The 14,817-nt window shown below is 42.4% G+C and overlaps 3 protein-coding genes across 3 annotated transcripts; 1 reads left to right on the forward strand and 2 right to left on the reverse strand.

Annotated features, from left to right (window-relative positions):
* Window positions 1–1,851: 1,851 nt before the first annotated feature.
* On the reverse strand, window positions 1,852–2,535 carry LOC145469229 (alpha-1,6-mannosyl-glycoprotein 4-beta-N-acetylglucosaminyltransferase-like). The gene has a single exon (XM_081452919.1). The coding sequence runs from the start codon at window positions 2,533–2,535 to the stop codon at window positions 1,852–1,854; it is 684 nt and encodes a 227-aa protein (XP_081309045.1).
* Window positions 2,536–5,210: 2,675 nt separating this feature from the next.
* LOC145469230 (uncharacterized) lies at window positions 5,211–5,579 on the forward strand. Its single transcript, XM_081452920.1, has one exon. The coding sequence runs from the start codon at window positions 5,211–5,213 to the stop codon at window positions 5,577–5,579; it is 369 nt and encodes a 122-aa protein (XP_081309046.1).
* Window positions 5,580–9,664: 4,085 nt separating this feature from the next.
* LOC145469231 (uncharacterized) lies at window positions 9,665–10,276 on the reverse strand. Its single transcript, XM_081452921.1, has one exon. It carries the CDS (start codon window positions 10,274–10,276, stop codon window positions 9,665–9,667), a length of 612 nt encoding a protein of 203 aa, XP_081309047.1.
* Between the last annotated feature and the right edge of the window lie 4,541 nt (window positions 10,277–14,817).

Consider the following 14,817-nt stretch of genomic DNA (forward strand, 5'->3'; position numbering starts at 1 on the left):
AGAACAAATGTCTGAGTCTACTACTCCCAGTTTTTCAAAAGAACATTTGTACAAGTTGTATAGTTAAGTACCGTAAGGTGGCTAAAAACAGTTTCTAGCGGTTAGATTTTGATGGGTCCTTACAACCACTCTTGATCTTTATCACTGGATGCCACAATCATGGCATCAAAAAACTGCTCAATCATTGGTAAACACGTTGTTATCATTTTCGTGACACGATACGTTACCATAGTAACAGTATGACCCGCTTAAAACACCCTTAATTACAGCTCTAGGGGCTTATAATTCAAAAACTGCACGTTGAAACTTTTTTATATTATCAATTTTTGTAAGCATGCTAAGACGCAACTTTTGGCTCAGTTTAAAAAAATTCTGTACATGTGGTTCAGAGCCACCTTAAATTTTCAAAACTTTAAGGAAGCTCTGAACCCTATGTACGGAATTTTTTTAAACTTTGCCAAAAGTTGCGTCTTATCATGCTTACTAAAATTTGATAATATAAAAACTTCACCGTGCAGTTTTTGAATTATAAGCCCCTAGAGCTGTAATTAAGGGTATTTTTAGCAGATCATACTGTTGCTATGGTAACGTTTTGTCTCACGAAAATGATAACAACGTGTCCACCAATGATTGGACAGTTTTATGATACCATGATTGTAGCACCAAGTGATAAAGAGTGAATATAGCAACTTATCAAAATCTAAGGGCTGGAAACTGTTTTGAGCCACCTTAAACTGAAAATTTCTTAAAGACGTTTCTATGCAAACTTTTATTGGTAGAAGGTATACCTTAGATAATCCCCATATCTGATGTTAAATTTATCCTTCAGCTAGCTTTTTTGCAGCGTTTGGTAAGGTAGCTTTTAATTGAATTAACAAATTATAGTACTGTTTGCTTTTGGCCAAACTTACGTCGTACAAAGCATCATTCTCTATTTTCCAATTGCCCATAATTCACTCTGTTTGCCCCCCAAATTTTACATAAACTATTGTTGTGAAATGCTCTCGAGAATATGCAGACCTTCCAAGAGTATTTCACAACAATAGTTTATGCAAAATTTGGGGGGCAGACAGAGTGAATTATGGACAATTGGAAAATAGAGAATTACGAAAAAAACCCAACTTTGTTATATTACTGTCACCATCATCCTTCCTCAAGAAATAGGGTATTGCCGATCTTAAACCAGACCACTCTAAAAAATTATATTTTACAACTAATATTCGTTTCTTGTCTAATAACATCCAATGAATCCAAATTGTTTTTTGACTGATAAACCTAGTTGACTGATAAACGTTATGTTTTTTTCAAATAATTTTTTTTTATAGAAAAAGCAGGTTTGCCATCTATCCTTATGTTTTTATTCCACATAATTGAGCTTTTATTGTCCTTATCAGAGACGGCGTTCCTAAACTCAGCCCAGAACTTAATCAACTCGGTAAAGAATTGATTTGATATATTATAATTCTCAGGATCATAGTCACAGTGAAAAAGAAAGAGACCTCCAAATGATTAAAGCATATGAGTGAGGTAACAGTTCCAGCCAGCGTTTTCACTGGCATGCAACCTTTTTAGCCGACAATCTGAGAGATTTTATCAGAGTCTCAAGGTCTAACACCCTTAACCCTCCATTTCCATAAGAATTAATCATTGCTGTTCTTACAACTCTATCTTGATCTCTACGCAAAAATTTAAAAACAATCCTGTTAATATCTATGACTACCTCTATTGTTGTCGTGGTTGTTATTGTTATTATTAATGAGGAAAACGAGATAGTCTCTTGCCTATAATAATCCTCTCTGCAAATTTGAAACTGAACTAGGGCCTGAGTACAAAGACTTGAGTTTAAACTTGCTAAACATCAATCTCCCTGAAGAAAACCCAGTTAGTCTGGTCTTGTGTCACCAACACCCGTAAACAAGATGTCATTTTATTACTTTCATTGAAAGTGACTTCGACTTTCCCGTGTTGGAAATTTCCATTTGTCTCAAACACTGTACAAGTTTTAATTCCATTTGCATTTGTCTGCAGTTCGTTTTTATTGTTAAAACTTGCTTGCAAAACAGCCGACCGAAGGTGATCATCAGGAGCAATATAAGAGCCTGTATCAACGAACACTTTACGTATAGATACTGCTGGAGTAAACTGGACAATAATAAAGTCATCTTTCTTGACTTCCTTGCTCCAGAAATAGCCATAACCTCTGTTGTAAGCATCTTGAGGATGTCCATAGCTAGACGTCATTTGGCTGCTGACGTTAGCCAAAGGATTCAAACCCTTGTATTTGAGATCGTACTGGTCAAAATATTTTTCCCTTGATGCGGTGGTATTACGGCCCTTGTTTTCCGCAAAAGAAGAATGACTTCCAATATGTTGAAACAGGGAAGCTGGAGGAAAACTGAGGTAATGTCCATCATGTTTAATCTGTCGCCAAAATATAATCAACCAATCTACGGGCATTTCGTCGTACATGAGGTAAAAATACGTGGCAAGATTCTCCAGGTCGTTGGCGTGATAAATTTTGGCTACGTGTCCCATGAAGGAAGCGTCCAGACTGGGCCAAGTTGTCTTAACCGATGAGATAAAATCACGGAGCTTGGGATAAAAGCTTGGCGCTGGAAGTACATCGTCTTCTAAATGAAGATAGTACTGCGAGAGACCGTGGCAATAGCACATTAAAAATGCAAAGTCCACGTTCTGCTTTGAGCGCCAAAAGATCCTCTGCGGATTATCGCGAAATTTCGCCGGTTTTCATATTCGAGGGCGCTGGGTAAAACTCGTTTGGTGCAAAAATTACACGGATAAAACCTTGGTCAATATATTTCCTGAAACGATTCGACAACCCCACCAAAGTGGCAGATTTAGCTGCTTCATCAAAGTCGGCGAGGAATATCACTACGAAGATTTCGCGCCTGTCCTCGTCACTCGTCTGGTTTATCAAGCCTTGGATCGTTCTAATAAGGTAGTTATCTCCACTAGGACGAGCAATTGATGAGATTCCAATAGTAAGAAAGCCTAAAATGGAAACAAAGCAGGTTGCATTTACACTCCTAAGCCTTTTTTTATGGAAGGGATGTATTTTGAGAGAAGTATACCTTTAAAGGTTGACGACCAAAAACAAGCACGTGATCAGCCAAAGTGTCTCTACACGCATTTTCTAGATCCACGAAAACAGCTACAGGACTGGATCCGACTAGAGTATAGAAGGGTAATTAACTCTCTTACCCTCCATATTCTCTTGACCAATGTTCATTGCACAGCACCGTAGCTACATAGCATTTGAAATGTAATATTCTAATCTTACCTTTTCCTTTAGGGTAGCTTCCCAGTCTAGTTATTGTGGAACTGTTTATGATCTTTTTTTCCAGGCAAATAGAAGGCTGTTCGCCTGTGAAGATCATGAAAAGTACTAAAGTGACTTTCGTGTAGCTTGACTCAGGTTTGGAACTGACTTGGGAATGAAAAAAGAGGTGAGTAGAAAGTGCGCGCGCTGTTTTAGGGGAATAGACTACTTTAACGCGTTAAATCCTTGCATATGGTAGCTGCCCCCGCAGTGCGAGCGAAAGTCAAAACCGACCTGTCCTGCCGAAACGACACGATAATAGTCTTTCTCACGACAACAAACAAAAATATTTTCCTCCCTACGGATACTCCACGAGTAATAATAATAATAATAATAATAATAATAATAATAATAATGATAATGATGATAAAGATAATGATAATGATAATGATAATAATGGTTTAATGATGGCTTTTTTACAGATTAGTTCTACATTCTACATTGTCGTGGTGTAGAGGCTTGTGCGGCTCGATGATCTCAAGGGCTGTACTGACTGGGGTGCATACCCCTGGTAAATTCAACCATGTCAGAGAGGTCTTGAGTGAGAGTCCTGACAAAAGCAGTCCGGCAGTCTCCTGATTTGTAAAATCAGGTTGGGTAGAGGACCAGCAACCCTCTCCCATGAAAAACGAACTTGCTACAGACACCACTTCAGAAACAAATGCTATCCGGGATCGGACTAGTGCGAACTGCGACATCCCTGATGAGAGTTTCCTCCACTGGGTTGAAGCAACAATGACTGCTCCAGGTGAAAGCCGTAAGGAAGCCAGGAGCACGACAAGGCCGCGTAAAAGATTCCTCCTTACACCCAAAGACCACTTAAACATAGGATGCTGGAACGTCAGAACAATGTATACCATCGGAAAGACAGCATCATTCATGAAAAAAATGAGAAGGTACAAACTGAGCATTCTCGGACTCAGCGAGGTAAGGTGGGTAGGTTTCAGAGAAGTGAATAAGAAGTGACAACTACCGAAGGATATCCTTACTTTCAGTACCATAAAAAGTCTTCCGCAGAATGCTCCTGATGAGGATGCAGGATGGAGTTGAGAAGAAATTACGGCAAGAATAGGCTGCCTACCGAAGAGGAAGAGGGACAACTGAACAGATTTTCATCCTCAGGAATATCTTAGAACAGAGTGCTGAATGGCAAACACCCTTGTACATTGCTTTCATCGATTTCAAGAAGGGCTTTGATAGTGTGAGAGGAGAAAAGTTCTGGAACATTCTCAGGCATTATGGAATTCCTGACAACTTCGTCGACATCATACAAGAGCTTTATGATGGAAGCACCTGTTGCGTTGTTGAAAACGGACGAACATCAGATTGGTTTCCTGTAGAGACAGGAGTCAAGCAGAGCTATGTTATGTCAGGTTTCTCTTCAACATCACTATTGACTGGGTAATGAGGAACACCACCAATGCAAGGAGAGGCCTGAGGTGGAAGTTCACCACGGTCCTAGAGGACCTAGATTATGCAGGTGACATAGCCCTGCTCTCCAGCCGGCACGAAGATCTTCAAGAGAAGTTCAGCCGCCTCCATCAGGTCTCAAGGTATACCGGACTCTGTATCAACACCACAAAGACAAAAGTGCTACGAACAAACGCCAAGGTCACCCACAGGATTGCCATTGATGGCTTAGAAGTTGAAGACGTCAACTCCTTCATCTACCTAGGTGCCACAGTCAATGGAGCCGGCGGGTCACATGAAGAAATCTCGCGCAGGCTGTCAATCGCAAGAAGAGCATATGCCACTCTAAATCCTGTCCGGAGGTTTAAGACATACAGCAAGCACACCAAGCTGAGAATCTTCAAGAGCTGCGTGATCTCTATGCTCCTGTATGGGGCTGAGATGTGGTGGGTAAACTGACATGGAGCGCCTGGGTGTCTTCCATCGAAAATGCCTAAGAAGAATCCTTGGCATATTTTGGCCGTACACCATCTCTAACCGTGAACTCTATGAAAGAGCTAGAGAGGGTCCCATCTCAGAAACTTTGAAGGTCAGACGATGGAGATGGATCGATCACGTTTTGAGGAGAGAGAAGGATAACAACTGCAGAGTTGAGCTCACCTGGAACCCTGAAGGCAAGAGAAGGCCCGGCAGACCAAAGATCACTTGGAGGAGAACCATTGAAGCCGAACGGAAAGATCTGGGATGGATAAGATGGAATGCGGTTGAGCTGGAAGTTCAAGACCGTGATGGATGGTACTTGTTGTTGCGTGGCCTTATGCTCCACTGACGAAGGAGCGAAGAGGATGAGTGAGTGAGTGAGTTCTACATTCATCATATGCTAAGTAAAAATTAATAATACATATAGATATATCAGTATAATTTACAAGTAAAAAACCATGTGGAAAACACAAATATGTAAAAAATTAATTAATTATGCAGATTCAAAACAATCTAATCTGCATTTGGCCTTAGTTTTCAAAAACTTATAACCTTTCCTCGCAGATGTTTTAGCATTAGACTCAAGCTTGATGTTATCTGGCAGACTGTTGAATGACCTGGAGGCTGAGTCTTGAAATGTTCCTGTTTCAAGTGACGAGTGACGAGTGACGACTGACGAGCGAGTTGCCGGACACGGGCGACACATTTAATTTTTGGCCAAATTAAAACCGTTGGAGACAAAAAATGCTTCATATTTTCCACTTTCTACAATCTGATACGGTTTTTGGCATTATAAATTCCTTTTCGTGAATAATGCCGTCTCCAGAGAGAAAAGTTGCCCGACCTCAATGCCTTTCCTGTTAACGTACATTGATTTTGGGACTTTGTTAGAGCAGGACAGTTTTTCCCACCGTATGCAAGGACGTACAAAGACTTTTCTTTCAAGAACTTCTGCAAATTTGCCAAATAAGCAGAAACAATACGAAATTATTAAAACACAGATTTTTGCTGATGATTAAAAATTGTTCTCATGCAGACACTCGCAAGTTAACACGATACCATAGAAGAAGAGCGTACGTGTAAGGCGGGCTGACCTTATTCAGTCACATCGCGAGAAATCGTTAAATTGCTACATTTCTTACGATTTCTCATTTGCTATATGAATGAAAACTGAAATTACGAGCACGCCTGTATTAATTTGCGCTGCAGTGCAAATTAGAAATAAATGATAAATGTGCCTGCTCCCAGCTCATCACAATGGAGTCATTTTCTCAGTCTTATCGTAATAATAATAATAATAATGATAATAATAACAACAACAACAACAACAATAATAATAACAGTAAGAATGATAATGATAATGATGATGATGATGACGATAATAATACTACTTTATTATTGTTGTCTCTGTAAGTGTTGATATACGTGTAAAGAATCGAAATATTACCCTTTAAAAGACTGTAATATAGGTAAACGTTTTGTTCGTAACAAATTCGGTAATTTACTAATCAAATTATTACTCACTACATATTAGTGAAGGTTTGATCAGATTCTTACAGATCGAAATATTTTAAAAATTTGTAGTGATTAACGCTTTGCCTAAGCACTCGTAGATTTTTCAAAGACTTCAAATCGCGCTCACGTGTCTTATTGACTCTTGCAATTTTATCAGTCTTTGAATAATTCACTTGTGCTTATTCATTTCCAGTTGTACCCATTTGGTTACCTAAACAATTTGCACTCCACTCAGTTCAATTACCATAATAAGTTTTGTGAATAACAACTTTGTTACTCTTTTGTCCCGGTCAATGTTTACCGTATCGAGTGTACTCACTAGCTAATCTGGTTAGCAGCCATGGAAATTTCTTGGAACAAAAGAAAGTGTTTACATAAGGAAAGAGTTCAACTCCTTCAGGATTGGTTTGGCTTAAACACCCTGGAGAAGGCAGTAATCCCGAAACTTTGGTTGATTTATACCGCCACTAAGCTTCTTTTTAACGATATTTTTAACATTTACTTGTAGTTTAAAAGGCGCTGCGCAGTTTCTTCAATACTATTCCACCAACATGGCCGACGTTTTATTGTTTTGGAGAACCAAATATGGCTTTCGTGAGGTTATGTGAAAACGCTCTATACGATTGAACTGAGTTGTCGTAAAAAGGCCATTTTAGAGATACCATGGGCCTTTGTTTCAAAACAAGTCCGCGTGCAAAATTTTTCATATGGAAATGAATTTGATTTACCGTAAATCCTCGAATTAGCGCCCCACCTCGAATAAGCGTCCCCTTCGAGTAAGCGCCCCTCCTATCGGCCGAAATTTTAAATAAGCGATCCCCCTCCCCTCCCCATATTTTGTGGACGAGTAATGAGACAACAAAGGATGTATAGTTCTCGTCGTGTAGTATTAGATTTGTACATTGTTTCAGTTTGTGAACACGTCAAGTGAACACGATGAACACGTTAAGCGCTAACAGTGCCGCGATTTAAACTTTGGGATCAGCTTTTCATATCGATTAACAGCTTATGTTGTTGTTTACGCGCAGACGATGTATTAAAAAAAATGCCAATGTTAGGCCACGATTTGGGAAAGATTAAATAAGTGCCCCCTAGATTAAGCGCCCCGGGCGCTAATTTGACGATTTACGGTACGTGAAAATGTATCTCTAGGCGGAACACAGTTTCATAAGAATGGTTTTGCAGGAAAACTGTCTTTGACACAGAGGCAAAAGCCAACTCGGAAATGGCCTATTATGAAACGCTGGGTGGTCGGACGGAACGGCAACCAGGAGCAAAAAATAACTGTCGAATACTCTTATTTCAATGTACAGCTCGGATACTAGCTTACGACTCGAATACAACTCGAGACTGTTCACAATGTTCGCCCGATCATACGAGTCAATCAATAATCATGCTAAATACAAAATTTTCACGAAATGTCTCATGAAATTATTGGTCTTCCGAAAAGTAAACAATGTCTTCCGCATACACTGGTCAAGCGTTTATTCTTAAACAATGTCTTCCGAACATTCTCCCCGACTTAACTCTGTCAAACTCTTCGCGACTCAACCTCTTCGTCCTAGTTGGACTCCAGTAGAACGCATTTAGAAACAGGCCTCATAAAGTGGTTTCACCAATTTGAATCTTGGCGGGTCGAACGTGACCGTCTTGTCCTCGAAATACTTCGAGAACTCTTCCCAATGCCAGTGTGCCGTGGGACAATCAGGAGATATGACAAGCGCAATATCATCAATCTTTAAATTCGGCTTCGCCTCAGTCCACTTCTGACTTGGAGTTAATAACGGTAGCCACACTCTCATCCATCTCTTCAAAAAATGCGAGATTAACTCTTGAACTCGTCTCCATCTATTTCTTGGGCTGAACGTAACTTCGTCAATGGACTCCGGAGCTGAGACACCTCCCATCTGGCCATGGAGAAAATGATTAGGGGTGAGTGAAGTAGCATATTTCGGGCTGGCTGACTGATACGTAAGAGGACGGGAATTCAACAAGTCTTCTACTCCAACAAAGGCCGTCATTAGTTCTTCGTCATTAACATCTACATTGCCGAGCATCGCACGTATAGCCTTTTTCGCTGCTTTAATCATGACTTCATGCATGAACTCCAAAATGGGGCGCTAACGGAGGATTGAAAGACCATTTCACTCCTTTACTGGCCTCTTGATCTTGGATTTGAGTGTGATCCAAGTCGTCTGCTAACTCCCGAAGCTCTCTCTCTGCGTCAGTGAAGTTGGTTCAACGATTGCTGACGATCGTTAACGTATATCCTCTGCGACTCGTCATTCGGACGAAACACCTCAAGAAGCTGTCGGTGTCCAGACCATAAACCATATCCAAGTGTATTGCCCGACTTGATAAGCACGTAAACAGACACGGCCAACGCTTTTGTCCACGACCTTGCACAGCAATGAACGGGCCTCCGTAATGGACTGAAAGGTGGGCGAATGCTCGAAGTGGATGTACTCCTACATCCGGTGGTGGCGCCATGATTTACTCAGCGGCTTTCAACTTACGTCTCCTGCACTCATTGCATGCCTTTTCCCAGTCTCGGATTTCTTCTCGAGCTGCTACTACCCAGTACTTGGTCGAGAGATTTGTAGCGTGTGATTTGTGCCGGTGACATGATGTCAAGCTTCGTGAAAGAACTTCACGGTCAGTTTAGTCGTCCAGTTCCCTCTAGGCAAGATGATTGGAAAACGCACATCATAGGGAAGATACTCGGCGTACTGCAACCGTCCGTCACAGCGAAGTAAGCCATCGTGGTCGACTTTGGGTGTCAGCTTTAATAATCGGCTCTTCTTAGAAAACGCTCGGCTTCCTTGAATGGCACTAAATTCTTCATAAACGTCTGTTCGCTGCGTATCTCGAATAATTCTAACTTCAACATTCTGGATCTCGTCAGGTGTTAGGGAACATCTAACCGATGTTCTCGGCTTGCACGGCAATTGGCAATAAATCTGAAGACAAAAGCAGACACTCAGACACTGCGGAACATTCCACCAGACACTGCGGAACATTCCACCAGAGTTGGCTTTCCATTAAGCTGCGCGCTCTTAATCCACGGGAACACACATTGGCTGTATTTTCTTTGCATTCTATATACTGCCACTGCTCGGGGCTAGACTGGCGTTGAATCTCTCCAATTCTATTTGCAACAAATGGTCGAAACTGTCCTCCCCTGCCACGGATCCAGTATAAAACATTCATATTGTCTGACCAGAAATGTGCGTCGGCTGTCGGAACGTTCAAGGTTTCTGTGATTGACAAGGTTAGGTTCAAAACCAGGATTGCTGCGATCAATTCCAGTCGCGGTGTAGTCATGGGCTTGAAAGGGGCACCTTTCGTCTTTGACGCAATGATTGAGACACCGTAATAGCCCTGGTCGTATTCAAATCTCGGGAAGCTCACTGCTCCATAGGCATCGTTTGAGACGTTTACAAAGGTGTGAACGGAACTCGATTTCTCCGCCTTATGATCTCTCAGGCTCTTTGGAACCTTTCCTTCAAGCCCTCCAACTCCAAGAACCATTCCTTCGCTCGAATAGAAAGCTCCTGAGTAATAGGCTCGTCCCAACGCAAGCCCATTGTCCACAAATCTTGAATAAAGATCTTGGCACGCACTATGAACGGACTCGCAAGACCCAATGGATCAAAAACTTCTGCCACTCTTCCCCACGATGAACCTCTTTGTAGCAGTATCCGCCACCACAGGTGTCGCGATGCGAAAGGAGAAAGCATCTTCCTGTGCATTACACAAAACCACAAGGGTATAGGTTGATGGCAAAACATTGTGGTTAAGATCGATTTCAAACGCTCTCAGTTCCTGAGGAATGACTGGAAGTATCTCGGGCGAATTGCTTAAACGTTTTCGAGCTTTCATCCCTGCTTTTCCCCTCAGGCCTTGACGCTCGTGAAATAATTGGATTGCAGTGTCATTTTCTCTAGTTGAATCCAACGAATCAACCATGTACGTCGATTTTCTCACTGTCTCGGATGCAAGCGGAAATATCTCTTCGTGGATCCCGGCACACGAATTGGGCACGAAACGGGGCAGATACGTCTCCGAACGCGACACATTCAAATTCGTATACATCAGGATCACGATCAACTTCCAAATTCCTCCACAGAAATCTGAACTTCAGACGGTCTTCAGGCGGTATGCGTATCTGTAAGTACATTTCACTGGGAAACGATGGAAACGAGGAAGCACATCAAACAGATTTGTCAGTAGCTTGGGACCGGGCAGGATGTGATCGTTTAAGGATGCACCCTGGAATTTAGCGCTGGCATCAAATACGATTCATGTCGTCGTTGGTCATCTCTCAGGACGGCATACTGGGAAGCGAGGAAGGTACCAGGTCCTTTTCGGCTCGTTCTCGTTCTGTTGTACCTTGCGGATGTACCCTTTCTCAACACATGAGGTAATGACCCGCTGATAATCTTCTGCCACTAACGGTTGGCGAATCAAGCGCTTCTCTGTGTTTCTAACACAACGTTTGGCTATCTCACAGTTGTTTGGCAACATTGAACAATCCGTTTTCCAAGGTGTGGCAAGTTGGTAACGCTCCCCATAATGGATAAGTGAAAGGCGAGTTTTGACCATGCAATCTTCTCTTCTCTAGTCATCGCTTGCACGATAATGGTTTTCCCTTCTGGGGACCAACACACGACCAGCCCAAAGCCCCGTCTAGCGGAAGGCGTGGAAGGATCCTCATGAGGATGAGAATTCGAGGATTACTCGGCAACAGCTACTCCACGGTTTCGACTGTCCTCTGATTGATGCAAGAGTCTGTCGTGATTTCTCTTGCAACCATTCACACCACATTCTTTCGCTCTCCTACAGTCCTTTCCTTGGTGGCTATTAGCCAAACAACTGCAACACAGATTCTTTTCCTTAGCAATTTTCCATCGGTCATCAACACTCATAGCTATGTATCTTTCACAGTTCCTGACTGCGTGCCTCCACGGCAAATATCACACTTCTGCTTTACGATAAGAAAGTTTCGATTCGACCGTTTCCTATCTTCCTCTTCCGGCTTTCCTTTGGCACCGTGAAGGTCCTCCACGGTCTCTGCAGCTTTCACTTGATACTCTGATTCCCCAGTTATCCAGTCTGGAATAGTCTCAATGGATTCTGCTCCACCGGTGAAATCTGGACAACATGGATTTCGGAATCTTTTCCAGAACAACAGTGAGAAGAAGGCCTCCAGGCTGCAATTCTCTCCATCGGCTATGTTCACGGAGAGTAAAGACTGTGCTTACGAGGGTATAGGCAAATTTCTCGGGCTCCTTTACGTTTCCTTCCTGAACTGGTTGAATTCTCTTCACTTCCTCGAGATAATTTTGAAGTTGTCTTCGTTTGCACCATCTTGTACTTAGCGGGCTCATCAGAATCGTCCACGATACTTTCGAACGTAGTCCAAAAGTCTTGTCACCAGAAAATGTCGGCAGTTTAATTCCTTCGAGTTTCCTGTCGGCCGACGAGCTTGTCGGTTGCTTCGATTATGAAAAGAAAGGCTTCGGTGTTGCTTCAGGATTTTTCGGTGGCAAATTGTGCTCCAGCGGCGACAGTTCCTGTTGTTTCGCCTGCACGTGTTTGTTAGGAACTGGCGACGACGGTTTCCGGGAGAAAGAAGAGGAAAAATCTTTCACTGAGGCAATTTCTTTATCCCTAGCTTCGACTATCATTATCAAAAGCAAAGTTCATGCTCGTTCTCGCGAGATAGCAAATGAAGCATGGACGAGTTCAAACTACGAAAACGCTGGCAAAAAACTACGACTACTGACTTAAAAACAAACTATGACGCCGAGACGAAAACCTCCGATAAGCTTCGAAGATGAGGCAAACAACATGGAATTGGATAAAGACTCGACGAAGCAACTTGAATACACTCTTTCTTTCTTATAAGAATATATTTTCCATACCCTCACTATTGAAGTTATCGATGATTTCACTGATATCAAGTTTGTCTCTTAAATTGTACTTAAATTTGTTGGCGTATGATCGAAACATCTTCGGGTCTTCCTCGAAAGTCTTCGGCAATCTTCGGTAGTCTTCGGAAATTTTCGAAAAATGTTCAGCAACGTTCGTGTGACCTTCGGACAAGTTTTGTAGAATTTTTGGAACTCTTCGAAAAGTGGTTGGAAACCTTTGAAAAATCGTCAAAAATTCCGTCATCAGTATGTCTATATAATAAAAAGAACATTACACGTTAGCTCGAAGATATGAATTTCATGTTCTCGTGGCAAGGACAATATCTCACGAGTGAGATATTGTTCTTGCCACTCAAACATAAAATTCATATCTTCTCGCCACCGTGTAATATCCTCTATATATTTTTACTCGTTGTTTGTATTTTGACTCGCCCTACGGGCTCGTCAAAATACGGCACAACTCGTAAAAATACACAGCGATACTACACACCAAAACATCTAATAAGATATATATATCAGGCTTTATTGCCAGCAGTCTGGCTCCAAAGTCACTTCAACCCCATCAAAGTCATGGAAGGACAGGTAGTCGGACGTTTTGTCGGCATAGCCCACTTTGTATTCCTTTAACTCTTTGTTCAAATAAACAATTTTTCCTGTCAACCAGCCATTTTCATACAGGGCTGTGACTTTCCTTCCAACAAGACCATCGTTGTAATTTCTATCTTCAAACCTATCTTCTTGGATCTCTGCCATGTCTGTGTCGGGTAGCTCTTCACACGGATCCTCTGGATAGGCTACTTCCTCGGAGACCATGTCTTCTGCTCCTGAGACAGGGTTCTTCTCAATTTGAGGAAGACAAGCTGACGGTAGGAGATAAGCGGGTGGTGGAACTTCATAGTTCTTCAGCCCTTCTGGTTTTATTAGTTGGTCCTCTGATCCGTCCGCCGTTATCAGGCACCCGGTCTTCTGCCACACTCGCCGCCGTAGGTGGTCGTATTCAGCGCTGGTCAATTTCTCATAGGCCTCACCTATCCAATGTGTGTGATGAGGATCCGTCTCTCCTTTGATGTAAAAGAACTGTCGTGGCCATACCACTTTTCTGCGTTTTCGTTATCATCCAACCATCTTCGCTGAGCTTGATCTGGATCTGAGGGTATCCGGCGTCAACAGGTTGCCACATATCGGTCGCATTTGGTAGCCCATACCAAACTACACCATTCAGTTGTGAAACACACTCCTTAAATTCATCCGACACTGGTGCCGTTAGATTGTCACAGAAAAGGAAAGACGTGCATTATCCTTTACAGACGGTGAAAGAGTTTTCTGTACTCATTCAACAGACACTTTTGTATCCACCCATGCACTTTCCTGGTAGTAGACATCGACGTCTGGTAGACTTCCTTTTCATCTTGGCTTATGCGTTTTCCAGTTCCACGGAAGATAACACCAAGCCTGTTGCTCACCAGTTGGTCTGAAACAGATCTGAAGTGTGCACTGGCGCTTGTCCAAACCACTTCCAGGCTGACTGATCCAGACTTTGTGGCCATGCTGATCGACGTCTTTGTCTAAGTGGTCATACCTGCGTGATGTTCCAATAACAAAAGGGAGAGGGCTTTGGTCAACGTTGAGACGCTGCTTTGGTTGATATCTGCTTCATTTTTCATCGTAGCCGTCATTTCTTCCAGTGCGCACTGATTTCTCCCGAGTGGTTGTGTGCCATTTCTTTAGGTCGAGCTCAAAATTCTGCTTTGCTGTTTTTCGGCATCTTTGGCACGCCCGCATTCTGACGTTGTATTTCTTCAAAAAGGACTCAACAACACTGTCGCGTTGAGATCGCCAGTGATCTCTCTCTGCGTCACTCTTGCTTTAGACCACAACCAGTTGAAATCCACGCAGTACCCTTTAGATCTCGCTTCTTTAAACTTGGTAAAAAGAATACAGTGGAGCTGTTTGTGCTTTAATCCATTTCTCATTTGAACAGTTTCTTATGGGCATCCACAGCAGCAGGCATTATCTTTGCCTTGCTCTTCATCCACTTAAAAACTAAGGACTGGTTGATACAGTACTTGCTTGCAATCTCTTCTTGGGCTAATCCCCCAGCTTCAACATCATGGATGACCCTGGCTTTAAACTGGA

The sequence above is a fragment of the Orbicella franksi genome, chromosome 15 (assembly GCF_964199315.1).
Source record: "Orbicella franksi chromosome 15, jaOrbFran1.1, whole genome shotgun sequence".
Taxonomy (NCBI): Eukaryota; Metazoa; Cnidaria; class Anthozoa; order Scleractinia; family Merulinidae; genus Orbicella; species Orbicella franksi.

Bases quoted from the DNA above. Each gene is read 5' to 3' on its own strand.
- LOC145469229 (XM_081452919.1), bottom strand. From the start codon at position 2,535: ATGGGACACGTAGCCAAAATTTATCACGCCAACGACCTGGAGAATCTT.
- LOC145469230 (XM_081452920.1), top strand. From the start codon at position 5,211: ATGGAGCGCCTGGGTGTCTTCCATCGAAAATGCCTAAGAAGAATCCTT.
- LOC145469231 (XM_081452921.1), bottom strand. From the start codon at position 10,276: ATGGTTCTTGGAGTTGGAGGGCTTGAAGGAAAGGTTCCAAAGAGCCTG.